General features: G+C 38.0%; 1 protein-coding gene across 2 annotated transcripts in view; it reads left to right on the top strand.

Moving 5' to 3' along the window:
- Nucleotides 1-17,898, top strand: part of LOC149085974 (ubiquitin carboxyl-terminal hydrolase 24-like) — a 212,670-nt gene that overhangs the window by 107,272 nt on the left and 87,500 nt on the right. For both annotated transcript variants that reach the window (XM_089232271.1, XM_089232272.1), the window contains exons 40-42: nucleotides 9,621-9,884; nucleotides 10,056-10,194; nucleotides 16,510-16,629. In XM_089232271.1, the coding sequence (XP_089088397.1) occupies nucleotides 9,621-9,884; nucleotides 10,056-10,194; nucleotides 16,510-16,629 (523 nt within the window). The remainder of the gene's footprint in view (nucleotides 1-9,620; nucleotides 9,885-10,055; nucleotides 10,195-16,509; nucleotides 16,630-17,898) is intronic.

A 17,898-nucleotide genomic window follows, 5' to 3' on the forward strand; every position in this document is an offset into this window, starting at 1 on the left:
GTGTAACTGTGTGTACCTAACAGTCTGAGTGCATATGTAGTATTGTGTTTGATTTTTCATTGCTGCTATCTATATTTCAGAAGGGAAGTGAGTGATGTGTTATGATTGAATTACATTTATGCTGTTTGTAGGTCTGTTGCTCTCTGTGGCAAGACTTTTTAACGAGAAGATTGGCTTGCATTCGTACCTTGAAGTTGGGAATCACAGAAAACCAATTTCAGCTGACCACCACTATAGCAACGGTGGGGTTCGAACCCGGGTCCTTGCAATGCGAGTCCATCACTATGACCACTCGACCATCATAGCGGCTGGCGTATAAGCTGTAAAATGACCCGAAGATCTCGCAGCTGTCTTCTCAGCCAGATGAAATGCAAAAATAATTTGTTTTTCCTTGCGAATCACATTCATGGGGTTTTAAAATTTTGCAAACAAGTCATTTTTTTAAAAATATTTCGGTAATTATTTCCCTACTTTACTCCCGATTTAGCACCCAAGTCACTCCTGCCCAGCATGGAGCCTTTTGCTATCCATTAATATAATGATGTTTTTTTATATAAATAATTTTACATATCAGTAGTTCTCAAAGTGTGCATCGCGGCTCCTAGGAAAGTTGCTGCGAGTGTGCAACATTGATGCAGCATTGATTAAAAAGCCACGGAGAAACGATGTCTCAAAACTACAATGAGGGAGCTGTGGCTATGAAACGTTTGAGAACCACTTGATATTGTATAAATGAAATTATTGCTTACCTAGTTACTTCAAATAGAAGCAGGGTTCTTCAGCACTCTGAAGTCTTGCCTTGATAACTTGATGAGCTACAAAAGAACTAGCCAATGTCAAAATCTTACAGTAGTGACTTCATTGTCATGCTTAGGGCAAGCGGTCTTATAATCCAAAAAGACACCAGCTGCTTCTAAAGGACAAAGACCCCTTGTACTAGTAGCACACACCCCGCACATCTCGTACTGTATATTGCCACCAGGCTTAGTATTGAATTATTATTTTTTACACATTTTCAGCATTACCCTCAGTTAATCAAGGTTCTACTGTACAGTAGTAAAAGCCCAAGATTGGCCAGTTTGTGAAGTGGCCGGTGATCTCTGTCCAAATAATTTTTATTCAGAAACTCCTTGAAATATGGACTGGGTCACTATTTGGTTAGAATGTACAGTAGTGAGTGATTTATGAAAAATAATCAGCTATATACAGAGTGATTATAATTCCAAAGTTCTGATTCCAAAACACGAATAAGAACTGCTGGTCCGAATGGTTTGAAAATTTGTATTGTTGTATTGGTCCATTTCATGAAGCAATGGAATTTTCTTTGGCAAAAGAAAAAAAAAAAAACTTTAAAATGTATAAGTAGATGATGCTGCACTTGGCCAGCGGTATAATCTATTTTGCACAACCACATAATTTTCCATTGCTGCATTTCCAACAGCATCAGAGTGTGAATAGCAGGACTGGACAAATCCCAGATGCCAGGGCGACTAGAAAATTGGTTTTGGCACCTAAAGTTTTATATGCATCATTGCTGTACATTTAGATGCTAACACATCTAAGTGTTAGTATGAGACATTTTTTTGTAATAATGTGTCTTTCAACATGAGAATGGGCCATAAAGTCCCGGAAAAGTAAAAAAAAAAAGAGCACTACTCGGGAGTGGTTTTTTTTTGGGGGGGGGGGAGAAAAACATGCTTCTCTCTTAATGAATTTTGCTGGCACCTAAATTTTTTTCTTAAATTTATCCAGCCCTGGTGGATAGCACAACTTTTATCAAGATGCGCATTGCAACACCAGCAATGCAGCTGTTAAAGAACCATTTTGACTATAACAAGATGACACGTGGCTGCCATGTTCATGTAACAGGTGAACGTTACTATAACCCTTGCAACTTTTGACTTTTGGGATACCCCAAAATGCTATGTGCAGTGGTCGGATTACAAACTTTGGTGAATCAAAAGCACATACAAATACAAATACAACGCACATCCACATCATTACCTTCGCATAGTATACCTTTGATCTGTTGTTGAACAAGCATTTTCGTTCTTTCACCTCACAGCCAGAACACACACTGTCGATAACATATTACATAAGCAAATTTTTAGTCATTTTTAACCCCCTCCCCCCTTGTCAGCAAAATTTCGTCATCAGCTCTGCCCCTCTGAATCCTAACTCATATTTCCATAAAAGGTGGTTGATGACGTAAGCATCATCCAAACCCCCCCCCCCCGTCATCAGAAGTCAGCAAATCGGAACCCCCCCCCCCCATCGATGATGACGTAATACTTGAACGGCTTCTAAGTTGTAGTTGTTTGTGTAAATAACTTCATTTTTGTGATGTTTCCATGAATTATGAAATTATGCCAGGTTAATTCCATTATCATTTTGCCTTCACTGGCCATTGTTTTCATTCTTCGCACAAATTTCCCATGTGCTAGATGAGTACACCACTGTCTATTTTACATTTTTAAGTATTTTTCCCCATTCACCATACAAAATTCCATTGCCTCAAGAAGATTCATGCAAAATTTTCAAGTCATTCGGACCAGTGGTTTTTATTTTACAGTGTTTTGAAATAAAAACTTAATCACCCTGCATATTGCAAATCATTGCTAATTAATCTGCATTAATCATACTTCATTAAACACATTGTGTTTGCTTAGTTTTTATCATAGTTTTTGCAAAATAGAGTCCTAATTAAGCATATTCAGGGCTCCCACTCGTCCTACTTTTTGGTAAAATGGCCTACTTTTGCCCTACTTTCTTGGGTTTGTCCTACTTTCTAGTTTTTGTCCTACTTTCTAGTTTTTGTCCTACTTTTCTACCAAATCCTATCAACAAAATTTGTGTAATTGATTTTAATTGAGCAGGAAATTATTGATATATTGCCAAATATTACAAATGTTGGAGAATGCAATTAATGATTCTGCCAAAGCAGAAATTGTATCATTTTTAAGGTAATTTGGAGGGGGGGGGTGTATGTGGACCATTTGGTTGATTAATTTTTCATTTGCTTAGTTTGAGGGTTCAACAAGTATAGTAGTCATTAAAAACTTCTGTCTGGATGGAAGAATGATTTTGTATTTATTACTTCATGGTCTTGGACAGTAACTTTCATCATTCAAAATTATGGTGCAAATAGGTGAAACAACAGTTTTCATTTCAAAGCAGTTGGATACATATGCCTATTCTAGGTTTGGTGATTCTGATGCTACCCAATAGCATTCAGTTTCAGTTGTCTTCTGTATTTTTAAGCCATGAAGAGGCATAAACAATACTTACAATGCTCAGCAAAGAGCTAGAAATGGAAGTGCTCCATTTGTCAAAAATGATTGCACTGGCATTGAACAGTAAAATATGAACAAAACAGTAAAATTTTAAAAATGATGAACAACACAGTAAAACTATCTGGTTCACCTTGCCTTATTTACGTAGAATCTTGTAATTTACACATTTTGCATTGTGCTTTTGAAAGTGGTCTTGAAGGTGCGTCATTCTTAAAAAACTTACGTCTTCGAAATTTGCTGTGCCTTGTCGAAGAGAGTTGACAAGCTCTTCACTTTGGAAGACTCCAAAAAAGAATGTGATATATGTGAGGAGAGACAGCAAAGAATTATCTAAGGTTGCTAGTGCACTGTTTTGGCCAAAAATTGGTTTTGTAAACAAGTCATTTGTCATTTTGTTTTGGCTTGACTGAAATAGTGCTAGGGGAAAAAAAGTTAATTCAAAACTAAATTTTTTTTTTAATTAAAAATATTTTTTTAGGAATTTTTTTCCATTATGCTATGATTATGTTGTCTAAGGGGGTTACCCTCCCCCATCCTACTTTTTAGTCCTGCGCTTTCCTACTTTTTCTCATGTTTTGAGTGGGAGCCCTGCATATTGAAAGAGTAACCGGGGGGGGGGGGACATCTTTATTATAGGGTTAATAATAACATTAAGAATTCTTAAGCACAAAATATTTCCTTGAGTTAAGCTATAAAATAACTAAATTGCAAAAGTTGGTTTTTGTTAGAATGTAGGAAATATTTATAGATTAATTAATATGGGAATTGTGTTAATCTATATAAAATTGATTTTCTGTGTGTCTGTATGTTCTCTATACAAATCTACAATTTTAGATCGATCGTCGCCAAATTTTGCATATACAGTCGAATCCCATTATAACGAACACCAAGAGACCAGAGGAATCACTTCGTTAAAACGAAATTTCGTTATAAAGGAATTCCAGGTTTTTATTTATTTACAATAACCCCAGAAGGCATGAAATGCACTTATACTGGAAGAAAAGAAAAGAAAAAAAAAATAAAATAAATAATAATAATAATAATAGTCAGTACGGGAAGCACTTCGCATACGGAGCCAGGTCGAAATCCCCAATATTGGAAGCAAATCTTGCGTAGGAGGCACATACAAGTTCTGATGGAATACTGTTCCATATTCTTGCCACACGGCATCTATATCCGTGGAAAAAACAATCCCTTCTAGCCATTGGTACTCTTATTTGGAAGCGATGCCTACGTAGGTTAACTCGCCTGTCTATGATCTCAAAGAAAGGCTCTCTCGATGGTAGATAAACATTTTGGTGAACTAGTTTGTAGCACATCTTCAGATCCGCAGCGATTCTACGCCATTCCAGCGAGTGTAAACCCAGAAATTGAAGTCTCCGGCAATAAGATAGACCGCTCATGCCAGGTATTCGTTTAGTAAACGACCTCTGTGGCTTTTCGAGGAGCTGTATGTCCTTGATTTTGTAAGGGCTCCATACTTGCGAACAGAACTCCAGGGTCGGGCGAATGTACACACAGAAAGCATATGACAACGTATGCGCATCACACTTACGGTATGCCGTACGTAACATATATGAAATTCTATTAGCTTTGCAGACTATGCCATGATAATGATCAGTGAAATCCAGAATGCGGCTCATTGCAATACCTAAATCCACGCATGTATCCAATTGCTGTAACGTTTCATTACCTAGTTGGTAATATTCAGGATCGGTGCGTCTACCTAAATGCATTGATCCACTTTTTGATGATGAAATAGGTAGCTTATACTGACAACTCCACTGGAAAAGTTGTTGGCATGCAATTCTTAAGCCCCTAGTGTTTTCCACTGGAGAGAACAACTTCACGTCATCAGCGAATTGCAATAGAGAGATGGGTGACACAGCCTGAGTAATATCGTAAGTGTACAAAGTAAATAAGATCGGGCCTAACACCGATCCCTGGACAACTCCGCTTGGCACCTGACATTCTCTAGACATGACGCTGGCTACGCGAACCTGATGAACTCTGTCTGACAGCAGTTCTTGAATTATCCTCACAACTTTATCCGGAACCCCCATGCAAGCTAGCTTCCTCAGTAGTAGCAATCTGTCTACTTTATCAAATGCCTTTTGGAAATCGACGTAAATTACATCAATCTCTTGTCCAGAGTCTATAGCACTCTCCCATATATCATGACAAATCAACTGCTGCACTGGTAAGGAGCGGCCAGGAATGAAGCCAAACTGAACTGAGGGGATTAAGCCCATATCGTCGGCAAATGGAAGTAACTGATTGACGATGCATCTCTCGAAAATTTTGCAGGATATATCGGTTAACGATATCGGGCGATAATTATTCGGATCTGCCCTGGAGCCTTTATTCTTATAAATTGGACTAATAACTGCAGATTTCCAAGAGCATGGGATAGACCCGTAGTCATAGAAGGATGTGAAGATGGAGCTAAGCAGAGAAGATATCGGGTCTGAAAGACGTTTGTAGAAACAACTGGGTATTCCGTCAGGACCCGGAGATGATCGACCAGGAAGAGAAGCAATAATGGCTTTTATCGTCTGAGTGCTGAACATGTCACGAAAGAAGGGATGATCATTCATAAGGCCTTGATAACGATAGTCGTAACCGGAACAACTGAAATTATATGAACCAGAAAATATGTCCGCAAAAACGTTTGCTTTCTCATAATCTTCCGTTATCGTGGTGCCATTCACAGTTAGCGTTGGTATGTCCCGGGATACACGAAGTCTACTGCGGACATCTCGGTGGAAAAAGTTCCGATCACGATTTTTACAGAGGTTGAGGAGATGTAAACTCTCTTTCTCTTGGACGTAATTTGCATAGTTCCTAGCCATGACCTTGTATTGTTCTTTAGTGGTTTGACTAGGTATTGATCTATATTGACGCCAAGCATGCAATTTCCAATTGTTTAGCATTCGTAAAACCTTATCTTTTTTTCTAAATCTCATTTGACGGGGAACATGTTCACGAGACCGCAGAAATAGAGCTGGCAAAGCATCCGCAGCTGAGATAGTTCCAGCCAGTACTTGGTTCTGCAGATCTTTTACAATAGCTGATAATCTTGGATAATCTGCATTGTGATAGTTTAGTGTTGATCGGCAATCTAATCCTGTTGTAATATGCAATGAGAAGTGTATCGGCAAGTGCGGTGGATTATCGCTGTTGCAGAAGGGTGGAAGTGCATATACGTCGTAGACCACCGAAGGATCGGTAGCAAACATAAGATCTAAGAAGTTTTCCCCTTTCGTGGGAAAATCGACCAACTGAACAAGGCCTAGTTCTGCTGATATTGACATGAACTGTGACTCCAATTCAGACGAGAATCTCCCGTTTATCCAATCGATTCCCCGCATGTTAAAGTCCCCGACCAAAATCACCGGAAAGCGCGCAGAGCAGTAATGCCTTAGTTCTCTCCAAAACTCACACCAATGATCTAAATTACATGCTTTATTTGGTGGAACGTACGCCGTAATAAGCCTGCACTTCCTATTTCCGCTTTTTATATCCACCGATATTATCTCAACATCTTGATTTCCATTATGCACGTTCACCAGCTTAGGTTTCAGGCTGCTTCGAATAATAATGCATACACCTCCTCCCGCAGTAGTTTCTCTGTCGTATCGGAAAATATCGTATCCTGGTAGACATATCAAGGAAGACGAAACTGATTGATGTAACCAAGTCTCTGCTATACACAGAATGTCGACCTCGTATGACTGAATGCAGCAACGCAAATCGTCAATTTTATTCACAATACTTCTGGGGTTCATGAATATACCTGTAACTCTTGATTCAGAATCGGATGCGTGTTCATTTGTTGAAGTAATTGACGATGACTCTTCTCCGTACAGTCATTGTTGATTAGAGGTGTCCCTCTGACCGGGCAATGCTTCCGTTATAGTACAATCTCCAGCCGGATCCTCCAGAAGATATCTGGGAATACCAAAAAACTCTCTGATGTGTATACCAGATGGCCAGTGGAATGGATCACTCAATGAATCCCAATTACTATCGACAGTGGTTAGTACAAAAGATGCATAGTTGTTTGAGTTCCTTGTATTCAGCTTAACGCAGTCGTACTCGAGTTGCGTGTCTTGCAGTATGCGACGTACGTCCGAGATAGATGTCTCTGGAGCAAATCTGTTAACCAGCAACCGACGTCTGCGAACCGTCGGCACTACACGCACCTGCGACGTCGTAGACATTCCCACTCTGAATTCATTACGCCGATCAGACCCAGTTGCGACGTTGGATCGCTGTAAACGGTCAGGTGGTACTTGATTAATATCATCCACTTTCAAGCGAGGGTGGACTGCCCGAAACGTGTTGTTATTTGACAAATTTTCCTTTCCCCTCAAAGTATCAGTCAATATTTGGGCATACGAAGCGGTAGCAACAGGCTCTGGCAATGATTCACAATTGTTTGCTCTAGATGAGTTCACGTTTGAGCGCATAGCATTTGACAAGTTAGCTATCTCTGACTGCATTCCGGGAATGATCTGGGCAATGCTCTCTAGTCTACTAAAACGTTCCTCAAACTTCTGAAAGTTTATCTCAATAATCTTTGAAATATTAGCAGTTTCATGGATACTAGGCGGCGGCTCAGTGATAGCAACCTCCGACAAAGAACGTTCATTTCCTACGACATGGACTTCATCATACAGCTTCATCATTTCATTCCTCAGCACGAGAAATCGGTCTCTCTCGGCTGCCTCTGCCCTTTTCCCATCACAGACTCTTGTGAACAGGAGGGTCATTTCATCCAAATGCTTGTAGAACTCACCATTGAAGACCTTGCTTCCAATAGGTGACAAAGGGCACTCGTCTGTCATCTCGATCTTAACCCTAACTATTCCAGTATTTGTATATCAAACACTACTTTACGCTGCAATTGCAAGCTAGGCTAAAATAAAAACAGAACAATTTGCTCCCAGTTTCATATGTAAAAAGACCGTATTAGTTCGAAGTATATCACAATTTACTTCCAAACTCAAAAAAAACGAACGTGAAACCACAAAAACAACAGCAAAAAGTATATAAATTAATTAAAATTATAGCGCTCAAGAACAAAATGTCAACACATTTTGGTTACCTAGCATTGTTCCTTTGTAAACTTATTTGGGGGATTAGAAAAGTGTTCGTTAAAACGAGATTTTCGCTATAACGGTATTTGTTAAAGCAGGATTCGACTGTATACGAAATGGGACCAGACTTGCACGATAAGCTACTTTAAAATTTCGTCAGAGCAGGGCAAATGCCCCAAACGAGCAAAACACTGTCGGGCAACAATGGTTTTGGGTCTCAACAATCAATTTCGGAACGTTTACTTTGGTTGACGTGGTTCCCTAGCAATGCATTTCAGATATGTATATGCCTTTGCAATGGTTGTCACTTCTTGTGTATGTATAATAGTTTATGCCTTTGCAATGGTTTGCCACATTTTCAATACTCCCAGTAATGAGAGCTTTTTGAATAGACATCAGAATCATCATCAGCATCATTTTTGAGGGACAGACAAACCCCATAAAAATCAGTGTTAGAATTGCTGATTTTACTCTAGAAATGCAGAAATTTGGTGGGTCACATCAATAATTTTAAAAATTGTATTGAATTCTCGATTTTTGAAATATTGAGTTCGCTTAGAGATACGAAGCCCAGGAGATTAAATATGAAGTAATTATCGGGACCTACTTTTGAGTTGGATATCCATGCAAAATAACATTGATTTCAACTGTTTATTTACATCTTCTCAAGCTTGAAAATGTGTCTGTATTGTCTTTTAATATTCAACTGCATAAATTCATGTAGTTTAGGTTAGGCCCATAATTAATTTTAAATTAATTTTTAAGAAACTCCACAGCTTTAATTAAGCATTTTTGGAAGCTGAAACAGGGGCAGATGGATAACTTCAAGTTCAAAGTAGGGGGGGGGGGAATCGAAATACTTAGTGGCCTTAAAAAAAGGAAAAATATATATATTCATTTATTCGTGTCTTTAAATCTAGATTTGTTTCTTTCATGAGTCGCGCTGGAAGTCGCCATATTGGTTAACTTAGAAATGGTTTGCATGTCCCTCAAAGTAAGAGGGAGATATCGCATGATTTAAAAAGTTTCATTGAAGAAAACCCAGGCAATGCCGGGTATTATAGCTAGTTACAATAATAAACATTTTATTTTTAATAATAGAAGCGAAGCGTTAACGATTTTTTAGAAATTTTATTGTTTTTAATGTAAATGCTATTAAAAACAAAAAACTTTTTTTTTTGTTTTTTTTAAACGGTTTTTACCAACCCTGTTTTAAATATTCTAGCTTGTTCTATCAGTTCCAAATGGTTTTTGGTCATCTTTTGGAATCTCGTTTGGAATACCATACTCCAGAGAATTTTTGGCGGCATTTTCGCTTGTGGGGTGAACCGATCAACGTTAGGGAGCAGCAGGATGCTTTTGAATTCTTCACTCATCTCATTGACCAGATAGATGAGCATTTGATGAAAAGTAGATGGGACCCAGTGTTCAAGATGAAATATGAAGGTTTATTTTCTGACCAGAAAATATGCAAAGAATGTCCTCACAGGTGAGAAGTTTTTGAATTTTAATATATGAAATTTTACCATACTTATGATGAAACATATGGGTCAGTAATGTGATTTAGTATCTTATTATTAAATGCAAGTTTTTGTATCTCCAGATATGTTAGAATATATCAATTGTTAACTTTCCCCCCTATTCATTATGTTCTTTACAGGTATGAACGGGAAGAGACTTTCATGGCTCTTAATTTGCCAGTGAAAAGTCACAGCCTTTTAGATTCTTTAGATCAATTTGTAAAAGGTGAGCTCCTGGAAGGCCAGAATGCTTACTTCTGTGAAAAGTGCCATGAAAAGGTGCAAGAGTTTACTTTTTTGATATCATTAAAATGAGTTTTCCTTTTCCTTAAAATAACAGTTTATAAATTGATAACCAATTCATACTTGTTATGTATGCTTTGTTATTTGGTTTGAACCATATCCTGTGAAGTTTATGGAAAGATATGCATTATATCTGAACAAAAATATTTTGTCCCATTAGTGTGTTGAGTTTAAGTAAGAATTCTCACTTTGGCATTTCAACTTGAATAGTGGGCATTTTTATTACCACTGACGATGCCCATCTATTCAGTGAGAAAAGCATTGATAAATTTTATAATATTGTAATAAATAAATTCCCAGTTATATAGGTTTTTGAAATAGACCCACAGTTCCCAAATACTCTTAGTTGTGGACCTCCATTTACAGCAGCAGAAACTACAGCCATCTATTAGCGAGAATGTTCCAAAATAAAATGGAGGACATTGTAACCAATACTAATAAACCATGGCCTAACCCTTTGGGGTACAGTACTTACATCCTTCATGGGACAGACAATGGGCCATGTCTGCTTTTATGGTACAGTAGAACATCGATTATCCGAACATCTCAGTCAACCGAACACCTTTTCAACTTAACTCATTTTCAGTCAACGATGCTGAACACTTAGTATTTCCTTGGAACTTGAATCCTGTTCTCACCCAACTCGATAGCTTTGTTCTATTGTACAATAATCCACTTCCAAACAATTGTACATGCAGTACCTTTGAGCTGTAGATGTAAACAATGGTGGATCTGGGTACAGTATGTGCAGTTACAAACAATTGACAGGCAAACAAACGCTTGAATAGGAGCAGATTTAGCTGGCATATTTTTTCTCATCTACGAATTCCCCTTAATCCTGTGGGTGTGCCTTAATGAAAGGGGGAAAGGGTTCTCTTGACAACAAAACAGTTCTTATCACGATTTTTTTGGGGCGGGGGGGGGGGGAGTATCTTTCCTAGCTTGTTTAAAACAGACATTTTTCAATCATTAGTTTTAACAGTGTCAACACTTTTCGTCTCTCTCAAGTGCAGAATGGCGACAAAACGAAAACGTGTTGTTTTAAACATCGAAAAAAAGTGGAAATAGTGAAAAGATTGAAAGCAGATGACGGTGAAAATTTGCTGCTGAATACAGACTAGGTGTGACAACCCTCAGTGATTAAAAAAAAATTGCGATGAAATAGAAAATTTCGCATCCAGTTTGAAAACAGCAGATGGACTAGTCTCGCAAAGGTTTAGAGAGTTATGCCCGTATTTTCATGGTTTCAATGTAACCACTGAAAACGATTTAAATCTTCCAGATTCGAAAGAATGCTTAGATATGTTTCAGGAACTCCCTGTATTCCAGTCCTGTCATGAAAGGATGTGTCACAGTGGTTGAAAATTGATAGTAACAATCCAGGCTAACATTTTTTTGGATGACAGAGAAATAATTATGAAAGTAAACTATCAAGTTGTCAGGATGACTGTGAAAGTGATGAAGATGAACCAATGGCAGATGTAATAACGCACAGTGAGGCAAAATAGGGTTTCATAAAATGTCTCGCATGGTTAGAATCGTGGCGTAACACTGATCCGCTTCAATTTTTAATGTTTAAAATATTACGGAATGAGATGGCAAAATGTCGTATAAGCAAGATGAATTCATTTTTTTCCTTTGTGATGTGCTGCCTTTTTTTCATTTACTTTTCAGAAGAAGTCGGTTAATTTTAATTATTTTAAGGTTTTTGTTGCTGAATTTCAATTTATTCCTTTGTGTTATCAAATTAGTTTCAAAATTGATTTTCCGAACACCCTTCGGTCCCGATGTGTTCGGATAATCGATGTTCTACTGTACTAGTAAATACGATGCAAGAGCAATGCTATCTACTGGACTGCAGAAGAGCTAAAACAACTTTTCATATGCCCATCAAGAGATGTAACAAGTACAATTTTTTGTCAAATCCTAGCGTTACTACTACTGCAGTCTACCAACTGCAGCGGTGCTTTTGCACATAATTTTTTTTATATATAGTATTTAGTTATAATTCTACAATTGGGCACTGGACCCCCATGTGTAAACCGCTGACCATTATAAGTGTGTAAGTTATATAGTGTAATCATCAACAATTGAAAGCTGATGCTTTTCTAGTGGGCTTTCAATGTTTTATCTAAGAGATTATACAAATACAAATACAACGCCACAACAGGCAAAATGCCTTAAGAGGTGGCTGATAAAAAGATGCCCATGAGAATATGGATGTCATATATTTCAAAAATACAGCAACCCAATTAAAAATGCAATTAACACAAATTATAAACAATATATACACATGATAAAATATTATACAACGCCCATAAAGAATACTTATGGTTGTCTTATTCTAAGAATGGATAGCTTCTTGATTTACCCCAACATGTTTATCGTATTTCTTTTTAAACGTGTCAATTGTGTTACAATTTACTACCTCCGGGGGTAAGCTATTCCATTTATTAACAACCCTATTAGAGAAAAATTCACTGTGACACCATAGCCTTGCATTGTCCCTCACCAATCGATACTGGTGTCCCCTTGTAAAAGCAGTAGATTGGCAGTGTACAAAAAGTTCATGGCCCATCCTATCCATCCCATTGAAAATTTTGAACACTTCTATCATATCTCCTCGACACCTGCATTCATCCAATGTAAACATATTCAAAAAATGAAGTCTCTCTTCATAACTCAGGCCCCGTGTGCCAATAAGGACACACATAGTTCTTCTCTGCACCCCTTCAACCAAGTCTATGTCCCTCTGTGACCATTAGCTTCACATCATCTGCGAATTTGCTAGTAATCCCATCGATACCCTGATCAAGTTTATCGATAAAAAGTGGAAAAAGTATGGGGCCAAGGACACTTCCCTGAAGAACTCCACTTGTGACGTCTGTCCAACCAGAGAATTCCCTGTTAACCATAACTCGTTGCGACCTATCTCTTAACCACGATTCTATCCAATTCAGCAAGTTGCCCCCAACTCCAATCTCATGTAAACGCTTCAAGAGTTTGCCAGGTAGGACCCGATCGAATGCCTTCTGGAAATCAAGGTAAACAACGTTGACATTTTTGCTCTTATCCAAAGCTTTAGTCACGTGATCATAGAAGCAAATGAGGTTAGTTACACGTGACTTCCCCTTCCTGAACCCATGCTGATTATCCGACAATACATTATTCTCGTCTATCCACTTCACAAACTGCCTTTTGATGATAATTTCAAAAATTTTCGAGAGGGAGCTCGTCAAACTCACTGGACGATAATTTGACACCGCTTCTCTACTACCCTTCTTAAATATCGGAACAACGTTAGCAAGTCTCCAATCTCTTGGGGCGATACCCTCAGCAACACTACTCCTGTATATCTGTGCGACTGGCCCCAACAATTCATTAGCACATTCCCTGAGGACCCTGGGATAGATATCATGTGGTTCTGGTGCTTTGCTTGCACATACATTTCTTAGAAGATTTAGGACCTCCACGTCTTCTTCTTCAATATCGTTGAAGGTTTTATTACCCCATGCAACACCCGTATATCGAATATCATTATCTCCATTAAAAACCGACGCGAAAAAGTCATTGAAAGCACTACACATGCCTACATTGCTCTCTACCCTAGAGCCTCCTATCGAGAGGGGGCCAACTGTCCCCTTACATCCATTATTGACGTATCAAAAAAATGATTTTGGGTCAGAGCCAATGTTATCTGCCAACCTAGATTCAACTTCCTTTTTACTATCCTTTATCACTTTCTTCAACAGTCCTCTTTTATCAGTAAACAATGATAGGTCACCTCGTCCACTTTTATACTCTCTGAATGCTCTTTTCTTTTCAAGATAAAGGTTCCGTACGCTATCCGTGAACCATAGAGGGTGCGATGTACAAACACGCTTTTTTCGAACAAAGGGTATGACGTCGTGCAAAACAGAGGACAGCTTCGTACTAAATTTTTCCCATTGACTTACCACCCCTACTGATTCCAACCGGTCTTTGAAAACTTCCGCTAACCTTCTTCTCAAAACATCAAACGTAGTTCTCCGAAACAAGGAACCAGTCTTTTGTTGTCAACCTTACCCGAGGAAAAGTTACAGTGAAATCTGACGATACAATGATCATTGGAAGAAAACTCTTCCCCCACCGAAACATGTTCAACTAGATCCTCAGAACTAGTAAGAACTAAATCCAAAATAGCTGTACCCCTAGTGGCTTCTGATACAAAAACTTTTCGAGCACCAACTTAAGAAAGTCTCTTTCATACTGATGAAAGAGATGAAATGTTTTCCCAATCAATACCTGGGTAATTGAAATCCCCTAGTATGAGAACCCTCTTTCGCTTACACATGTAGGAAATTTCATCGTGCATTTTGGCGATGTAGTTTTGATCCCTATTCGGTGGATTGTAACAAACCCCAACAATAAGCTTATGACGTCTTTTGTTCTCAAGTTCAACCCATATGGTTTCAATATCACTTCTCTGCACGTTACACTCTCTAGCCTTCAAACAGGATTTCACGTATATCAACACTCCACCCCCTTTCCTATCAGATCTATTTCTCAAAAAAGTATCGTATCCGGAGATGTGTATGAAAGATTCATCTCCATCGTTTGCTCAAGATTCTGTAATGGCTATAAGATCCAGGCCCTCCACAACTATCATAGTTTCTAAAAAATCTTTCTTATTACCCAAGCTCCTGGCATTTATTAACACACATTTTAATTTTCCCGGTAATTTAGTGTCAATCAAGTAGCCATCCAAGTCAGAGGTGGGTGATTCCCCGTCAGTACTGTTGTGATTATCATTAACTAACCCGCATTCCCGACTACGTGGTCTGGGAGTAAAAAAACCTGACCTAAGACTATCGTAAACCCCCCAGACCCCCCCCTCTTATTTAGATGGATCCCATCTAAACGAAGCCACCTATCGGTAAATGTGGGAAGCTCCAAGAACGTGACCCCAAGTGAAGAACAAATGTCCTTCAGGCCTATATTGAATTGGTGGATCCTATTCCTATACCCCCACTACCCCTTGGCAGCACTGGAATCACTGCCGCATCTGAACCTCCCTCCCTAGCGGATAATAGTAAATCCCGGCACTCTGATAGAGACTCACTAATATTCGCTCCTACCTGATTTGTTCCCACCCACAGAATCACCCGCAAGGGCAACTTTCGGTGATGAAAAACGTCTCAAACATTGCCAATCTTTCCCCCCCAGGAAGACAACAGCGCTCGAAACCCCGAAAATCCCTACACACTCGGTTCCCAAGTTCCCTAATCACAGAATCACGATGATTAAACCCCTATCACTATCCCCCTCTACCTCATCCACGACCGCCCATTCGCCCTCTAAACTGTCGTTGTTCATGGTGATTGCTTCTTCATCAACAGGTGGCTCGACGACCAGAGGCTCCGTTATAACCGGGCCCTCTAGCACCCTAACTTTTTCCCGTAAAGCTTCGACCTCGAGTTTCAGCCTTTTCCTATCCAAGCACCCTTTACAATTGAAACTATCAGCTACTATACCCCTAGACCAGGGAAACCTCCCGTCACAAGCTCTACACAACACTAGTCGAGGCCGAGCCATACTAACACTATTGCTAAAGCTAGATAATAATAATTAAAAATAGGAAAATGAAAAACGTTAACAGGAAATTAAAATAATGTAAAATACATTACTATGCGAAATATACGTAAGAGATTGTACAAAAAAATTACTTAAAATAGAATGCTCAACACTAAATCACGAAGAATAAAATAAGTATGTATATAAAGAATACAACACCCTCTAAAAAAAGTATTAAGCTACAAAGTAAATTTTTTACTTATTAGAATTAGCTAACTATCTCAAATCACTAACACTACAACTATAGGCCCAAGTGGAAGGAAAAACAAAGTTATTGAGAGAACCTGGGAAAAAGTATACACTGTTTGCTAACCCTAACGTCCAAAAAGCCTACAAATTTATATCAGAGAAGCGAGAAGACCTGGCAAAAATTCAATGAAAAGAAATGCGAACGAGAAAAAAAAATTTAAGTCGATCGAAAATACACAACGAAAATTTAAAAAATTGAGAGCAATATAGTAAAAAAAACCACTTATCTCACAATCCAACGTGTGCTAGAAAAAAAAGAGAACACTGCAGAATTTGACCCAAAAATAACACGCTAAGTAAAACTCATGAGAACGAAGAAAAGATGATTAGATCAATTATTAGATTTTTGTGTATTCTTTATGCTCGATATTAAATTTCTGTCACATGCATAGTCTTTTTATTAAAATAAATTTCACATTTTTTTTGCAGAGGAATGCCATAAAAAGGACATGCATAAAAACATTGCCTCCAGTTCTAGTTATTCAGCTGAAAAGGTTTGATTATGATTGGGAAGCAAATCGGTCATTGAAGTTTGATGACTATTTTAAGGTAGATGAATTTTTAGAGCTTACTTTTCAAAAATGAAAGATAAAAAAAAAGTCTTCTGTTTTGTGCCAACAATGATATACTTGAATTTTCATTTAGAAAATCTTGTAGCCAATTTCAGCTCATCTATTACAAACTTATCAATAGAAGTGACTGATCATATAGCTTAGAAATAAGTTTCTTTTCTGTTTTGTTTTATTCGACTACGTTTAATCTCTTGTCTGTCACTGTGACTCAATTTACTGACTGCGATTATTCTCTCATATAATTAGAATGTGTTAAATTTTAGTTGGCATAGCTTGGAAGAGTATGTCTGATGATGTATTGGATCTGTATTGTAATGTATCACCCAAACTGGTAGTGAATGTTGTTGCTGTTGCCAGTTGGTGCGAAGTACTGAGCACCGAGCTCTATTTTTCTTCTTGATTTTTCTACTAAGGTGGAGATATTGATCAGTCAATGGCAAAATAGTTGCTTAAAAACAACCATCAGTCTGACATTCACAGATTACGATAATCTGTGAATGTCGTAATCAGGGTTGGCAGGTTTTTGATGATTTAAACTGTCACGTCAAAAACCTCAAATATTGCTTTTCAATATAAAAACTCCCATTGGAAATGCACATGTTAATTGCATGTAATGTTCAAAGTGACTATGTTATACAAGGAATAAATATTTAATATGATTCTAAAATAATTTTCTACTCTCTACAGAATTATTTTGGACAAAATATAAATGGTATTTTTTCCTTATAAAATATACAATTTGAATAAAGCATACCATAAACACTGGAAGGAGAACTATGGAATGATTTGACATTCTCTGATTCAAGATGATTCTTGACCTTCTAAAATTTCTTCAACTGCTTATATATGTACTTTGATATAAACCACCAGGTGTACTCTTTTTACAACAGATAAGTGTTTAAAAAAGTTCGTTACATCATATATAAGTAATGTTGATTTCTGTTGTAGATAAATCACTGAGATACTCTTATTGTGTGCATAACATTGACACATATCTAGCGATCAAAATACTAAATTGTAAAACTAAAATACAACCTCTGACAATAAAGTTCGGTGAATGAAGTCAGAATGGCCGATCTGGCAACACTGGCGAAGCAAAACACTGCACATGCATAGCAGCAGGTGTTGACTATCTGCTGCCACCGTTGTTCAGTTGCGCGTCGTTTGTGTTCCGTGAAAGACTTGTTTTACAAAGTGCTTGTTTAGTGCGTTGGTTCTTAACTGAGAGCAGGAAAATGAACAGGAA

Source organism: Pholcus phalangioides, unplaced genomic scaffold, assembly GCF_987345545.1.
Source record: "Pholcus phalangioides strain wild (caught in Gottingen) unplaced genomic scaffold, Ppha-v1.0 ptg000005l_1, whole genome shotgun sequence".
Classification (NCBI taxonomy): Eukaryota; Metazoa; Arthropoda; class Arachnida; order Araneae; family Pholcidae; genus Pholcus; species Pholcus phalangioides.